Below are 17,436 nucleotides of genomic sequence, written 5' to 3'. Positions count from 1 at the left end.
TGCAGAGCTCTATACACATTTTCCCTTTTCCATTTTGTCATTTTTTTCTATTTTCCATACATTCACATAATATTATATTATATCCAAGACATACTAACGAAAACAATAAAAGCTAGTGTAAAATGTTCTGAAAATGTAACGAAAAAGAAAAAGTTATAAAAAAACAACCTGACCATATGTAGAAATTATTATTTTTAATTTGTAGCTATAATTGACCAGTTCCACTTGCCATTCTGATAGATTCAAGAAATAAGTAAAACACAATCAGTCTTGTTAAACCACGTACGTTAAAAAGATTAAAAAAGTAAAACATTATTCTTTAATCAAAATTACAACAAGAACAAATGAAAAAAAAACTATTAAAATCTGTCAGCCTAAAGAGGATTAAGAAGACATAAGTCATTTGAAACATTTAAATGTGACAAAAAAGCAAAGAGATGTCCAAGGTGGTAAACACTCTCATTGAACTGTAGTAGTTGAATACTACATCCAGCAGGCATCCTGACCAGATGCCTGAGCCACCTCAACTGGCTCCTCTCGACAGTTGAGGCTCTACTCTGAGTCCCTCCTGGATGACTGAGCTTCTCACCCTATCTCTAAGGGAAAGCCCAGACACCCTATGGAGAAAACCCATTTCGACCGACTGTTTTGTCAGTCATGACCCTAAGCCCATGACCATAGATGAGGGTAGGAACGTAGATCAACTGGTAAATCGAGAGCTTCGCTTTTTGACTCAGCTCTCTCTTCACCAAGACAGACCGGTACAGCGCATGCTTCACTGCAGACGCTGCGCCAATCTGCCTGTCGATCTCCCGCTCTCTTCTTCCCTCATTCGTGAACAAGATCCTGAGATACTTAAACTCATCCACTTCGGGCAGGACGACCCCTGAACAAGAAACCTAATGTTTCTTGTTTCAATTATTTATTTTCGTTGTATTTTGATATTTAGTTGAGCATTCTTGTAGGCAAAGGGACTGGTAATCCTTCTTGTACAGACTGACATAAATGTGTCAATCTGTTTCTTAGCTCTTCTATTGGTTCTATTGGTGTAAGTTCAACAATAGTTTGAATGAGCACTTACCTTTCTTGGTGTGTCTCATCAGCAGAGTGAAGCAGCAGAGGGATTGACCTCAGATTAGCTTACTGTAATGCATATAAATATTTATTGGTACCATTTATCGTTTTGGTGTTAGGTTTGTGTAACTAATGTTTATTTCTTTTTTGCTTGATTACCCCTTTTTATGTATGTCTGCTGAAATTACTCAAGATATAAAAGCCAGCTTCTTTCTGTCACTCTGTAATGGTGTTGGTGCAAATCTGCATTTCTTTAATAAATTCACTTTGACTTACTTTTCTTGCTAAGTCTCCTTTTAAACACTGAGCCTCCGCCAGTCAAAGTGACAAAGTCACACTGTTTGCTCGACTCGCTCACACTCAATGTAAACTTTCAACTCAGCGTTTACTTTCTCAGGTTGTAATGGTATATATCGTTATATCATGCTAAAAAGGCAGAGCAAACGAATCTTAAGTATTTTGTTCGCATTTTATCGTATCTTGTTAGCTGCAACTTGAATTACTCTAGAATATTTTTTGGAACTTTTGCTCTTATGTGTTTGTTTTGGATCTGAGTACTGCTATCCATCTTGTCTGGTTAATTGGCTGTGTCCTGAAAATAGACGGAAAAACAATTAGCTGTACCCTTCATGTAGTGGCCAATGTAACAACTATGGACTGAATAGTTGTGAATTGAGAAGTTGTAAAGACAGGGAATATGCTTAAAGTGTAGTCAAAAGGACAACTCTGACCCACTATAATAACTGCAGTGTTTTGGGTTGGAAATATTTAATTTTTAATGAGCCCTCCCTTATCTCCCCCTACACATACTCCAGCTCTTCAAGTTTCATTAAACTGACATAACAAGGTTTTTATGATCCTGCCAGCAGAGAAACAAAATTGGCACAAAAAGGACAGAGACCTTGAGGATATATTGAGCATTCTTGTAATTTGATGCTGTCTATATAGGATTTATGCTTGTCAAACCTATAGCCAAAAGCTTGCTGTTACTTGTATTTGATAAATATTTCAAAGTGATTGCTTTTAGCACACTCCAAAGTGCCATCCTTAAACAAACAAAGCTAGTTTTGAACACCTACATGCAATTAAACCACTTTACACCTTCAAAGACTCTCCTTTGAGTCTTTGGTATGCCATCAAATACAATTTTCTATTGAAAAAGTGTTATGGTGTCATTTGGTGCTTTGAAATGCGTCTGGCAGCAAATCAGCTCCAACTTCTATGGCATGCTTTGATGTGCCCCCCTCTGTGAGAAGCTAGCTGCCCACAACAACAGAGAAAGAAGTAAATAATTTTGATAATAACAAGGTATGAACACTCTGCTCTGTATTACGGCTCACAGCAATCACTAAAAGGTAGTTAAGAGCTGTTCTAATGGATCATGGAGAACAAAAAAAAAGACTCTGATAGGTGTGTTTCTAATGTTGTCTATGCCCAACTATGTGACTCAAAAATTTTTTCCCCCAGGGCTTAATTTCCTGGAGACCTCTGTTTTATCTTGGACATCACTTCTGTGTCTTTTCTATTGTGGTGTACAAAACTGTGCAGTTTAAGTAAATTGTGTCTGCTGGAAAAGTCGCTGCTCCTACTACAGAATAGTTATAGCTTGGGAAAAATAACAAAACTAAAATAATAAGTTTGCCAGTTTTTTTGTCAAGCTGCTTTTTAATCAGGCTCATAATGAATTTCGTCAAAAAAATAAATCTCATCTCGTCTAATTCCTCTAATCCCTTGTCTGTTATAAGTTCAAAGGTTGTAGCTGGAGCAGAGTGCAGACAAAATACTCAAGGACGAGGAGGACAGGACAGGAATAGGTCATATGTATGTTGAAGAAACCAGTTGTCAACAAATGCAGACAGAAATGGCTTCAGTGAAATGGGAACCAAGTGAGTCTAATCAGGGGAGGTCAAACAGCTGTGGGAGAGAACAAGGCAGGGAAAGAGAGAGAGACTAATAATAATAAACACAGGTAAGATGGAGGGAGCTAAAATAGACACAAAGGGAAACATGTCTAACACTAACACAAAAAATATAAACTAAATGCATAAACATAACAAAATTTTTAAAAGAGGGTAAAGACAAGGAATTAACTAATTAGGTGAAATCTTACTGCTATAAAGAACAGAGATGAATAAACTAATATAGTAAAAACCCCAAGCAACCGAAAAAGAGTAAACGCACTAAAAAACTGCCTGGTTACTCATGGCCTAATGGGCTGTGAGTACAGTCAAGTTAAAAATTGTTGTTGTCCAATGCCACTATAGGCTGATGAGCAAAGATAGATCTCAAATAATAAAAATGGAAATCAATATACAGTACTAGAAAAAATGCAAGAACATTTTCTTGAATAATTATTTTCCTCACTTTCTAGAAAGTGAAAACAAATTTGACTGGGTTTTTCATGTTAATTTGGAGTGGTTCCAACATTTTTGATACATAGAAATTTTTTACCTATTATAACAATTTAAGCTTCACATTTTCACACCACTGCATTTTCTCTGTGACTGAGAACAAATCTTCAAGTACCACCTCACTTCAAGAGACTTATTGAGAGTACACGTCAACCCAGATACCCAAATATATATCTGGTAGATTTTATCAGAATAAAGAATGGCTCTAAAAATGATCTTGGTTTCTGGAGAAGCTTCCAGACATTGAAACTTGCCAATGACTTAAAAAAAACAACTGCACATCACAGTACAAACAAACATAGAGGTTTTCAAACAACATAAACTCCCATTGATCACTGATTAGATCATTTTACGCTATACCTAGCAAACATTTTTTGTGGGCTTTTAGGAATCTTAAAAAAATAGATATTAATTGAGCTACACTGGATTAAAGGCACCCAGGAAGATTTATTCATAAACCAACAACCTCTAATAAAAATGGTTAGTCTGACATTTTGCTGTTGTCACATATCTGCTAAATCACAGGCCTCTGACCACTGCATGGCTCCTGTTTACAAGACTGATGTGAACATGTTAACCTTCACTCTTGTTTTACCTTGTTCCTGTGACCCGACGATGCAGCTGCAGTGTGCAGCTCGCTTTATCGAAGCCTTTTATCGCCAGAGTTTCACCAGAACTATATTTAATCTAAATCCATTATCTGCTCTGACATGTTTTACCCTCCAGTTGCGAATTTTGTCTTTTAAATTATGTGTTGTGTTTGGATCTTCATCATTTCAGTGCTGTCCAAGTGTTTCAGTCACTTATAACACTGGAAATAAACATAGTTGTTGCAGGGGTATTGCTCTGCTTCAGATGCCTTAGTTTTCTAACCATTACTCTTTTTATTCTTTTGTTGTTGTTTTTTACAGATGTAATACACAGAGAGAAAAAGTATAAAATGTACAGGGAAGAGAGAGAGAATGTCTCTGGGATACGAAATGTCATGTTTTATGTCTCATTCCAAAGAAATATGGGTGAAATGTGGGTTTTTTTGTGGCTGTGTGTATGTTTGTGTTTGTGCATTTCTATCATCCTACCTCCAGGTAGACAACCCAGGGCATAACCAATGTGGCCACCAGAAGATCAGCAACAGCCAGGCTGACGATCAGGTAGTTGGTAGTGGTCTGCAGAGCCTTTTCCCTCGACACAGCCATGCACACCAGAACGTTGCCAAAGACGATGACAAAGATGAGTAGCGTGAGAAGCATGGCATAGTAGTTGTAAGGATGCCTCTGTTCTTGCTCTGTTTCGTTGAAGTGCCATGTTCCGTTATCGTTGAAACTGTCATTGTAGGCATACTGGCCAAAGACATCCATTAGCTGTGAGTGATGGAGGCCAGGAAGTGGCCCTGCAAAACAGGTGAGACAGTATTTCAATGTTGAATTCAGTGAACTGTTTGCAAACAGGAAGACAGTCCCTAGATAATCTTTAATCCTTTAGTAAATGCAGAACAAAAGCAGTTTCTCGATTGATCTTTTAAACCCTGCTGAGCCCAGTAATGGGATTGGATTTGATTTCAAATTGTGGTGGAGATTGGAATCAAAACCATGACAGGTTCAATAAAGTTAAAGTGACAACAAAGTAGACAATTAAGAGATTATAGATGTGGCTTTGAGTAAAGGTTTGCATTCCTCACAGGAAAATGTGACATATAGGAATATTAGTAGTTTGACTCATGTGCTTATTAATGCACACTCATATTTTCATGTGTATATTTACACAGCATGTGAAACAAACAGCCACTAAAATATTTCTTTATATGTACCACTTTTTGGTGGTCAGCTGTACGTCACAAAAGTAAAAAGTTATTGCAAGTGTGCCGATTGACAGGATGAAGACCCTCCTTCTGGCTCTGATGTTTGTTTTTTTCTGTATTTCTGTAGATGGCAGCAGAGTCATAGACAGAAGGCAAAGGAGCTCAATTTGTTCACAGATTATCTGTTGCATATAGTGATAGTTTTAATATGTGACATACTTAAAAAAAAAAAGTTACATACAGAATTACACAACTGGACACGCGGAATGTGTTAAACCATTGACCAGTCACGTCACCTCTTGGACGTCTGCAGTTCTGCAACTATTTAAATGCAGCTAACAGCACAGCTGTTTTAATAACTACAACTCCCATGCAGGTTGAGCTTGCTTTTGTTCTGTCTCTACTATTCATGCAGGTTTTCTGCTGCCCTCTTGATATTTTTCTACTGAATGAATCAGATGCCTGCTATGAGTGATTGAGGCTTGATCATTTTAAAGCATGTTTGCAGACAAATAAAGCCATAGTAGCCTGCTGGAGAGCCTGAAGCATGCCAAGACACAAGGTTTCCCGGCAGAGCGGAACATTTCAATGACATTGTCAATACTTGTCATTTTCCCTGTTGGTAGTTTTAACACCGAGGCCGATCAGTTTATATTGACTGACTGCTCATATCACATCAGTGCTTGTCTGCAGGATGTTTTTGCCTTAATGGTCCGTGTGTAAACTAAACAGCCAGTCATCAGTGCATCCCACACATTAAATCTAGCAACAACAACCAAGAGGCGGCCTTCAGTTTTCCTCTGTCGGCTCTAAGCAACAAGCAACACAAAGTCATGATTACTTTGAAATTGGAACACATGAAAATAAAAATTAATGGATTAATTAAACACAGCTGCTGAATTAATTACAATATTTTAAGAAACTTTGAAAATGGATGATATTGGTAAGTCAATGTGTTACAATAAAATTTCATTCATAACTTGCACCAAATTAGATTGATCTTTTACTTAAAACAAAAGCGATCTTAAATATTCAAGATACTACAGTATTCTAAAGAAGATAATAGTCGTACAAAATATGACTTGGTGCCTAAGATCTGTATCAAAAATCAGCCACCAAAAACTGCATTGCATGGAATCTCAGAGCCCCCAAGAATAACCTCATGACAATCGCTTCTGTTTTCTTATCTTATTTTTCCCTGGGACAGATTTTCTGAGCTTTTGATGTAAACAAAACCGCTTTACTGCTTGTTCACTGACTGGGACCTGACGCATACCAGATGGTTATGGGCTATAGAAAAAGTCAGTTTACCTTGATGTGTGCTTTGCTTTATTTGTTACTGGATCAAAGTGGCACTGCTGCTGGGACACTCCTTTCCCTGCAAGCCTATCAAAGGTGTATGACATTGTTTTGTAATAAACTCGAATAAAAATAAAGAGTCATAAACTTCCCTTGTGTCTGTGAAGATGCATGCTTTATGACATGCTACGCTTTTTCAACTAAATCTGTTCTTCATTCCTTATCGGCACTTTGATTGGAAAAACAGATTTGTAGTCTGACGCAGAGGAAGAAGCAAAATGATTTTCCATCCTCAACTAGAACCAAGCCATTTTAGCTTAGCAAATTTAAATGATTTCATAGCTAAAAAATAATTGTATTACTTGTGAAAGTGTTCCTGCAGTTTCATTATGGCAAGACATAACTGTTATAGATAATTGTATTTATTTTCCCTGTAATGATAGCAAACAGCAGAATCTGTTTGGCTAAGTAAATAAAAATTCTGTTTTTACAATGTGTGTTTTTACATAATTCATAATAATTCTAATTAGAAATCTCTTCTAAACGTTGAGCATATTTGATCTGGGTTTGCTTTAAAAAAACAGGTGGAAAAACAAAGCCTTTTTGTTACATTAAGTTTTACTTAAAAAGAACTTAAAATAGCAATGTTTCTTCTTATTTCCTTCATGTTTGAGTGAATGATTTTTTTATTTCATGCATGTTTGATTTAGAGTCATTTGGAAAATGACTGTAAATAAACATCAGGGTTTTCCCAGTTGAGGTTTTATTAAACAAAAAGCTACTTAGTTCTTGTATTACCATTCTTTTACTCCTACTTCAGCACAACCTTGTATGCACTCTAGTTTTAGGGATAGCTCTTGTTCAAATACACATTCCAGTGAAAAGCTTACACACACTCAACACTGACATGGACATCACATTTGGCATGTTTATGTTTTTTAAGTGTTCTTTTTGAACGTGGAATGATTGTGGAAGATCATTTATCAATTACAAAAATAGGAATTGACGGCAAAACCTTTCTTGGAGATTTATTTATAGATTCTTTTTAGTCCAAAACAAATAACGTAAAATATTTAGAAAAATTTCCTTTCAGAAATCTTTTCTTGACCTTATGAATTGTGACGTATTTAGCAATCTCCCCAGCATAAATCTTTTTGGCTATTGTATCTCTCTTCACATCTATCTGCATTGGTTTCAATACTCTTAAGGAATACTTTTTTTGAGGAATACTCAAATCTTCTACTTTGCATTTCTCCTAACTGGCCCAACACTATTGCAGTAGAGTTTCACAGCAGCAAAAAACTTGCTAGTAGAGAAACTTACCATATATCACGGTGGCTACCAAAAGTTAAAGCTCTCGTCTTTGGGACAACATCACCAAACATTTTACATACTTACTTCAATAATTATATACAAAGTTGTTGCAAAATACAATAAAGAAAGCATAAGCTATCCCACAACAACTGAAAAGCATTTAAAACTGCTTGCATCTGAAATGCATGAAGCAATTTGCTGTAATGTACTATTTACATTAGGGTAAGTGTAAACAGATGAGTCAGAAGAGGACATGGTTTCTCATCAATAGCATTTAACAGATAGCATCTTGTGTAAACATCTTTGAACATGAATACTCTGCTTTTGTTGAAGTTGTAACATCCTTAAATCACCTCAAGGGGGGTTACAACCTCAATGTCCAGAGATATGCGCAAAAAAAAAACCTAGCAAAAACTCAGCTTTATGTGTTTGTGGTGTCATTGTTAAACATATTTTATTCATTTCACTTCTCTGAATTTTCTTGTAAGTTGTAGGGAGATTGGTAACTGACCTGAGCTTCATTGCTGTGAACCACTGACTTGTAAAGGCCAGACCTTTATGTATTCTTGTGTGACCTTTGCAGCCATAATACAAGCACCCTTTGTTTTTATTTTTAAGGTCCTTGAAAATCTCCATTGATCACAGCATTACAAAGGACAGATAGTTCCTAATAGTGTCTGGTACATCTAATCCACAGCAGAACTGATGAAATTATTCACATTTTTAAGATGTTATTATGATGTGTTTGGCCTTGAGTATAACTGATGAATTAAGGAAAACTGTGTTAGAGTTAAAAGTTCATTTATTCAACCAACTCTCTTTGAAAACTTATTATTTAGCTCCATGCAGGAGCTGCTATCGAAGGTTAAAAAAGCCTCAGGGGGATGAAGAAGGATTAAGTGAGGGGCAGTAGAAGAAGGAAAGGGAATTGGAGTAGGGAAAAAGCATGTTCCCGTTAGGACATGTAAGCAATGCTCTGAGGCAGCTGCCTGTGTGTGTGTGCCCTGCCGATGCTCTGCGCTGTCTAATCTTATTTGTTTGCTCAATCTACTTCCTTCGTTGCAATATTTGAAATATCTCTCACTGCTGACCTGGTAGGTAGTGCTTTCCTGAACAAACATCATTGGTTTTTTTCTAATGTCTTGAATCTCTGCAGAGTACAGCAAAGAAAAGACAGAACACTCCCTAGGATTTTAAGTATTTAGATAAGGAATACCACTACTACCACTGATGAGCGAAGGGAAGAACACTGAATATCTCATCAGCGCTACACGAATTGGTTGGTGGTATTAATAAGGTAGAAAAAAATATACTTTGTTCTAATAGTTGATGAAGCAGGAAAAATAGGCAAGCTTGCCATTCACTGCAGATTTTGTTAACAGTGGATGAATTCTGCCTGTCTTTACCAGTTGGTTGCAGAAGAAAAGTTTGTGCAACTCTAACTACAGAATGTGTTACTTTTTTATAATATTTATTTTTGGAAGTCTATGTTAGATTTATCAACATTTACAATACCAGGAGACGATCCGGCATTGATCAAACTGCTGCAGACCAGTTAGGATGCTAATGCTGATCACTGTCCACTAAAATTGTTCAGAGCAGAGATGGATGTGACATGACTCACGCTTTCTTTCACATGACAAGGATAGTTTACCAAATGTGCCTGACTTACTGAAAAAACTAAAGGATAAAAGGTTAATGGCAAGAGGCAGTGCATTGATTTTGTTACAAAACATTCTTCTGGGAAACCTTGGGTACTGTCATTCATGTTGATGTTACACATACCACTAACCTGAGGATTGCAGCTTTCCTGGTACACCATTTCTTTAAAAATAATATTCCCTGATTGCCATGGACTCTTTCAGCATAAATGGTTCTGGCAGGGTTTGAGATGCAAAACAATGAGCTTAGAGTCAAGCAGGTGGTCCTAATGTTATGCCCCATTTTCTTCTTTATTTAATAAATTATAACATGGCAAAATCTGTTTTGTCTGGTTGAAGATAGATGTAAATAATTTCTAAACCTGTGAAAAATTATGTAATTTTGTGCCTTAAGACAGACAGATGGTTATTTTCATTGTGCCGTGACTTTATCGTTTCTTATTTATTGTCTTTGAAGACTTGTATGCTTGTATCAGGGACAGACCAATCTGAGGGACAAATCAGAAGTTAGGGTAAGTCATCTAAACGGGAAAAGCTTTTTTGCACGCACAGTGTCTAACATACATGTTGAACACTAAGACTGATCTTTCAATGCTCCTTTTTCAAATGCCAGTAGTCTTGGCATTGTTTTTACTAGTGAGATTAAGAGGCTTTACAATGTTTTGCTTTTTACTCAGATTAAACGTCATAACTAAAATTCCTTGAACTGAACATAGAAGGAAAATCATTTTCTTCTCTTTCCTACATCTATTTAGAGCATTTCTTGTCTTCTACAGTCACTTTTTCTCACTCAAATGCATTTCTTTTTCTGTCTATGAATGCAGTACTAAAGATAATATAGGGTTATCCATCTTCCTTAAAACACCACTTCACCGTATGGAGTGTGGTTACAGGAAATCTAAAGCTTTGATTTTCAGACTAGCATCTAATGCCTCAAGCCAGCCACAGTGACCCTCCAAGTGACCTCTGAAATCCAGAGTATTGGGCTTCAGCCAGAAGTCAAACATTCGGACAAGCATTGTTGTTTCTCTGAATTTACTAAATGAGCTAAAGGTCTTGGAAATGCTGTGCAAACACCGGTGACAGATTTAAGATTTATCTGCCGTCTCTGTAAACTTTCCCAACTTTGTGCTGTATTTCTCTAACGGAAAGACAGTGAAAAGCTGGGGAACTTACACCTTGAACTTGGGAGCCAAAGTTTTAAAGCCGCACAGCTCAACCATTAAGTAAAATAGCACAGTTGTTTATTAAATAGTTTTAATCAATGCAACCATATTTTCTAAGAAGATGTTTATGCAATTCAGATTTACTGTTAACCACTGTGTATTTGAAATGACATTGAGCAGCACCGTAAATCAGTCTAAGGCGTGTGAAAAGAACTAAATTACATTCTGCATCTTCATAACACCAGGCTGCCACCTGGACTTTGTCTGCGATAATCCTTTTACTAATGTAGTGCAGTTCACATTTATTGACACTCATAGTAAAGGCACGCCTTAAAATTTATTGTACTAGCAAATATTTGCACGTTCATTTTATGGGGGAAATTATCCAAGGCTAGAAGAAAAGTTTGATTGCCAGTGCCATAATTATCGGCATCCCTAAGGATACAAATTAAATTGAACTAAACCAAATTTTATTTGCAGTTTATTCTTAATTAGGTAACAAGTCAACTTGGAAGATCAGCAGCCAAATAGGTCTAAAAATAAATGTAAAAAAATGCAAAGTACATTTAATTCTGAAACAGAATATTTATAAACAAAAGTAATGAAAGGTATTACATGTTGAATTATACCTTTCCCACTGGTTCCTACATTATTACTGTTATTAATGTAGCTTACAAATTAAAGCAATATTGTCAGAGTTTTAACAAACAGAAGTTCTCCTATCTCATATCTGCAAAGGCTTCAATGTGTGTCTAATCGATACCAGTTTCTCTGTAATCATTTTTGCTGCACCACCATTTCCTGCTTGCACAACACCTTTCATATTTTCCCTGTTTCCTTTCAACAAGAATCACATTGTGATTCTCAAACAAAGAAAATAGAGGTTTCAAAAGCAGCTAACCTTGTCACGGACCATTATTTTTGGCAGCTTTTATGATATTTAATCCTTTAAGGTGCAGCAGCAATTACCACCTTTTTGCTTCTCTTCTTTGACACTTGAATGATTTTTTTTTCTTTTTTTATCCTGCCCATTTGAAGGCACAGCAGGCGGCAGAAGATACCCATTATGGGTATTACAGTGCTCTGTATTGTGTTTTACTCCCCTCATCTCAGGAGCTGCTAGGTATTTGAAAAGCACAAAAAACTAAAATAGTAAATATGGTTTTTGGTAGGAAAACACACATAAACTAAGAGTGACCAGGGTACAACTATAACTTCCCTGATAAAAACTGAAGTAGCCTGGAGGTATTTTCCATTTTCGTCTATGCAAACCTAGCAACCAGTAAATAAAGTTTCACATTTATTTCAGCAAACTAAATGTGAAAGCTATGACGAAACCAAGTGGAGCATTGTTGATGGAATTATGCGAAATTATTGCACCAGTTATGTAAGTTATTACTGTCTGAGTTATGAAGTGTGAAGTATCTTTATCTGTAAGATATTGAGGCCTTAAAATAGGCCGTATAGGAATGCACACTTTGAACTTTGTAGATTTACATGTAAAAGTGTAAAGTCTCTCACCTTTCCACCTTTGGCTTTGTTATAAGCCCAAACCTGAATGTATTTTCGCTATAATGATTCAAATTTTTTTCCATGCATATTTCTGCCAAATCCCTCTTCTCTAATCAGCCTCATTCAGCCCACCTGTGCCAGGTCTAATTGTCTCCCTGCCTCACCTGTGCTACACTCTGCCAGTATGAAACCAGTGTTTCTTCCACACCCTCATGCGTTTCCAGCCCTCCAGTCATTTGTTGACTTATTGCCCTCCTTCCTTAGTAGTGAACAGTCCTAAGTTTACCTAAATTGATTAGGCAAACAGTATGGACTTTCATCCAGTTAGAATTCACTCAATTCCTTTTATTACTTCTGATTGCTATACAAACTTCATTAGGCAAGCTGCAGGTTATGAAATGACCATCTTGTGGCATTTCCCATAAATTCTTATCTACAGGCCATATACATATACTTCCTTCCTGGCAGTGGTCAGCAACACAAATATTTTCTCCCTGGATTAAGTATGCAAAAGGGTTTGTTCATGAGTGAAAATAATCTTCTTTCAGTTACAGTAAATAATAAATCGATTAAAACCTGTTACAGGGTTTAAATACTCTCACTCCAAACTTTGTTCTCTGAAACAGCGGTTACTTTTGGACTTTTACTCCAATCCAATTAATGAAATCACCCCAAATTTACATTTTCTTATTTTTTTTCTTTTTTTGTTGCATTTTGTTGGAAACATAGGTAGACATATTAAATTGGATTCATTATCTTGATCAAGGATGCACATGCTAGCAAATTGCTTCCTATGATCCAGGGTTATATTTCTAACCTTTTTTACATTTATGACTATAATGATTAACATTTTTAAATGTATTTATTTATATTCATGACTAAATAATATAACAATATGCCAAATATTGTTATACAAAACAATATGCCAAAAAAACAATATTTGGCATATTGTTTATGCCAAATAAACAATAATATAGAAAAATACCAAAGGCCCCCGGAAGTTACCAAAGATCCAACTGGAATCACAATCTGCATGTTTAAAGTTACCTATCATATTGGGTTTTATAATGAAGTGGAATGGAAGCACAGCTCACCAACTAACAATTGATTGTGGTATATTTGGCAGCAAGAAAATTTTAGCTGTGGACATTGAACAAGTGGCATCCAATTACAGTTGCCCATTGGTATTTACTGAGCTCCTGAGAGCAACCTGTTCTTCCAATGTTTGCAGAAGTAGTGTGCATGCCCATGTGCTGGATTTTATACACAAGTGTCCACGGAAGAGGACTGTATTCCTATCATTTCAGGAGTAAAATGAGCCAAAAGTATCACCTGCAGCAACACAAGACCACGGAGCCTGAATCAGCAGATCAATAATGAGTGGGCTCAGACATATAGTCAGTTTGGAGTCTGCAAATCCTGAAAAAATACACAGCTGTTCAAAAAACATTTTGCAGCCAAATTCTGCATTGCTTTTGAATCTGTGCCATTTGGGCACAATGGGATGAAAGGGATCAACCATCCGTATAGGTTAGCCTCCTTAAACTACCACAGACTCACTCCACAATGTAGAATTAATTCTCTTGCTTAGCATTTAACAAAATGCGCCAAAGAAGCCCAAGGAAGAACGTTGTGTGAGAGTGAAAAGATGCTTGGCATAATGTAGCTAAAAGACTGGAATATCCATCCATCCATCCATCCATCCATCTTCTTCCGCTTATCCGAGGTCGGGTCGCGGGGGTAGCAGCTTCAGAAGGGAGGCCCAGACTTCCCTCTCCCCAGCCACTTCTTCCAGCTCCTCCGGGGGAATCCCGAGGCGTTCCCAGGCCAGCCGAGAGACATAGTCCCTCCAGCGTGTCCTGGGTCTTCCCCGGGGCCTCCTCCCGGTGGGACGTGCCCGGAACACCTCACCAGGGAGGCGTCCAGGAGGCATCCTGACCAGATGCCCAAGCCACCTCAACTGGCTCCTCTCGATGTGAAGGAGCAGCGGCTCTACTCTGAGTCCCTCCCGGATGACTGAGCTTCTCACCCTATCTCTAAGGGAGAGCCCAGACACCCTACGGAGAAAACCCATTTCGGCCGCTTGTATCCGCGATCTCGTTCTTTCAGTCATGACCCAAAGCTCATGACCATAGATGAGGGTGGGAACGTAGATCGACCGGTAAATCGAGAGCTTCGCTTTTTGGCTCAGCTCTCTCTTCACCACGACGGACCGGTACAGCGCCCGCTTGACAGCAGACGCTGCGCCAATCCGCCTGTCGATCTCCCGCTCCCTTCTTCCCCCATTCGTGAACAAGATCCCGAGATACTTAAACTCCTCCACTTGGGGCAGGACACCCCCCCTGACCCGGAGAAGGCACTCTACCCTTTTCCGGCTCAAGACCATGGCCTCGGATTTGGAGGCACTGATCCCCATCCCGGCCGCTTCACACTCGGCTGTGAACCGATCCAGCGAGAGCTGCAGATCACGATCTGATGAAGCCAAAAGGACCACATCGTCTGCGAAAAGCAGAGATGAGATCCTGAGGCCACCAAATCGGATCCCCTCAACACCTCGGCTGCGCCTAGAAATTCTGTCCATGAAAGTGATGAACAGAATCGGTGACAAAGGGCAGCCCTGGCGGAGTCCAACTCTCACCGGAAACGAGCCCGACTTACTGCCGGCAATGCGGACCAGACTCTGACACCGGTCATACAGGGACCTGACAGCCCGTATCAAAGGGCCCGGTACCCCATACTCCCGGAGAACCCCCCACAGGGCTCCCCGAGGGACACGGTCGAACGCCTTCTCCAAGTCCACAAAACACATGTAGACTGGTTGGGCGAACTCCCATGCACCCTCCAGGACCCTGCTGAGGGTGTAGAGCTGGTCCAGTGTTCCACGACCAGGACGAAAACCACACTGCTCTTCCTGAATCCGAGGTTCGACTATCCGACGGACCCTCCTCTCCAGGACCCCTGAATAGACCTTGCCAGGGAGGCTTAAGAGTGTGACCCCTCTATAATTGGAGCACACCCTCCGGTCCCCCTTTTTGAACAGGGGGACCACCACCCCAGTCTGCCAATCCAGGGGAACTGCCCCCGATGTCCATGCGATATTGCAGAGTCGCGTCAACCAACACAACCCTACAACATCCAGAGCCTTAAGGAACTCCGGGCGGATCTCATCCACCCCCGGGGCCTTGCCACCGAGGAGCTTTTTAACCACCTCGGCGACCTCGCCCCCAGAGATTGGAGAGCCCAACCCAGAGTCCCCAGGCTCCGCTTCCTCAGTGGAAGGCATGTTGGTGGGATTGAGGAGGTCTTCGAAGTACTCTGCCCACCGGCCCACAACGTCCCGAGTAGAGGTCAGCAGCACACCATCCCCACTATAAACAGTGTTGGTGCTGCACCGCTTCCCCCCCCTGAGACGCCGGATGGTGGACCAGAATCGCCTCGAAGCCGTGCGGAAGTCTTTCTCCATGGCCTCTCCAAACTCCTCCCACACCCGAGTTTTTGCCTCAGCAACCGCCCGAGCCGCATGCCGCTTCGCCCGCCGGTACCCATCAGCTGCTTCCGGAGTCCCACAGGCCAAAAAGGCTCGATAGGACTCCTTCTTCAGCCTGACGGCATCCCTCACCGAAGGTGTCCACCAACGGGTTCGAGGGTTGCCGCCGCGACAGGCACCGACAACCTTGCGGCCACAGCTCCGATCGGCCGCCTCGACAATGGAGGCACGGAACACGGTCCACTCAGACTCCATGTCCCCCACCTCCCCCGGGACGTGTTCGAAGTTTTGCCGGAGATGGGAGTTAAAGCTCCGTCTCACAGGGGATTCCGCCAGACGTTCCCAGCAGACCCTCACAACACGTTTGGGCCTGCCAGGTCTGACCGGCTTTCGCCCCCGCCACCGGAGCCAACTCACCACCAGGTAGTGGTCAGTGGACAGCTCCGCACCTCTCTTCACCCGAGTGTCCAAGACATACGGCCGCAGATCCGATGAAACGATGACAAAGTCGATCATCGAACTGCGGCCTAGGGTGTCCTGGTGCCAAGTGCACATATGGACACCCTTATGCTTGAACATGGTGTTCGTTATGGACAATCCATGGCGAGCACAGAAGTCCAGCAACAGAACACCGCTCGAGTTCAGGTCAGGTGGGCCGTTCCTCCCAACCACGCCCCTCCAGGTCTCACTGTCGTTGCCCACGTGAGCGTTGAAGTCCCCCAGCAGAACAAGGGAGTCCCCAGGAGGAGCACTCTCCAGTACCCCCTCTAAGGACTCCAAAAAGGGTGGGTAATCTGAACTGTCGTTCGGCCCGTAAGCACAAACGACAGTCAGAACCCGTCCCCCCACCCGTAGGCGGAGGGATCCTACCCTCTCGTTCACCGGGGTAAACCCCAACGTACAGGCGCCGAGATGGGGAGCAACAAGTATGCCCACTCCTGCCCGACGTCTCTCTCCCTGGGCAACTCCAGAGTGGAAGTATGTCCAGCCCCTCTCAAGGAGACTGGTTCCAGAACCAGAGCCATGCGTCGAGGTGAGACCGACTATTTCTAGCCGGAACCTCTCGACCTCACGCACTAGCTCCGGCTCCTTCCCCACCAGAGAGGTGACATTCCACGTCCCAAGAGCCAGTTTCTGCAACCGAGGATCGGACCGCCAGGGTCCCCTCCCTTGGCCGCCACCCATCACACAGTGCACCCGACCCCTTTGGCCCCTCCCACGGGTGGTGGGCCCATGGGAGGGGGGGCCCATGTTTCCTCTTCGGGCTGAGCCCGGCCGGGCTCCATGGGTAAAAGCCCGGCCACCAGACGCTCGCCATCGTGCCCCCCCTCCAGGCCTGGCTCCAGAGTGGGGCCCCGGTGACCCGCGTCCGGGCGAGGGAACACCAAGTCCAAGGTTTTCCTTCATCATTGGGGTCTTCGGGCTGCACTTTGTCTGGTCCCTCACCTAGGACCTGTCTGCCTTGGGTGACCCTACCAGGGGCATGAAGCCCCAGACAGCATAGCTCCTAGGATCATTGGGGCACTCAAACCCCTCCACCACGATAAGGTGGCAGCCCATGGAGGAGAAGACTGGAATAAGGATAAAGAAATGGTTAAGGCTGGATCCTCTCTATTGTCTATTTTAATGAAATTGCTTCAAACCTTTAAATTTATATGCAAAGCAAGCACCGCCATTTTGAAAATGTCCTTTTGTTTCTTTTCTCTCAGACCGT

General features: G+C 41.1%; 1 protein-coding gene across 1 annotated transcript in view; it reads right to left on the bottom strand.

Moving 5' to 3' along the window:
* drd2a (dopamine receptor D2a) overlaps positions 1-17,436 on the bottom strand; it is a 57,286-nt gene that overhangs the window by 23,828 nt on the left and 16,022 nt on the right. The window contains exon 2 of the mRNA XM_028044528.1: positions 4,565-4,875. Within this exon, the coding sequence (XP_027900329.1) occupies positions 4,565-4,843 (279 nt within the window). The 5' untranslated portion in view covers positions 4,844-4,875. The remainder of the gene's footprint in view (positions 1-4,564; positions 4,876-17,436) is intronic.

The sequence above is a fragment of the Xiphophorus couchianus genome, chromosome 18 (genome assembly GCF_001444195.1).
Source record: "Xiphophorus couchianus chromosome 18, X_couchianus-1.0, whole genome shotgun sequence".
In the NCBI taxonomy this organism is placed as follows: domain Eukaryota; kingdom Metazoa; phylum Chordata; class Actinopteri; order Cyprinodontiformes; family Poeciliidae; genus Xiphophorus; species Xiphophorus couchianus.
This window is presented reverse-complemented; position numbering and strand designations above follow the sequence as displayed.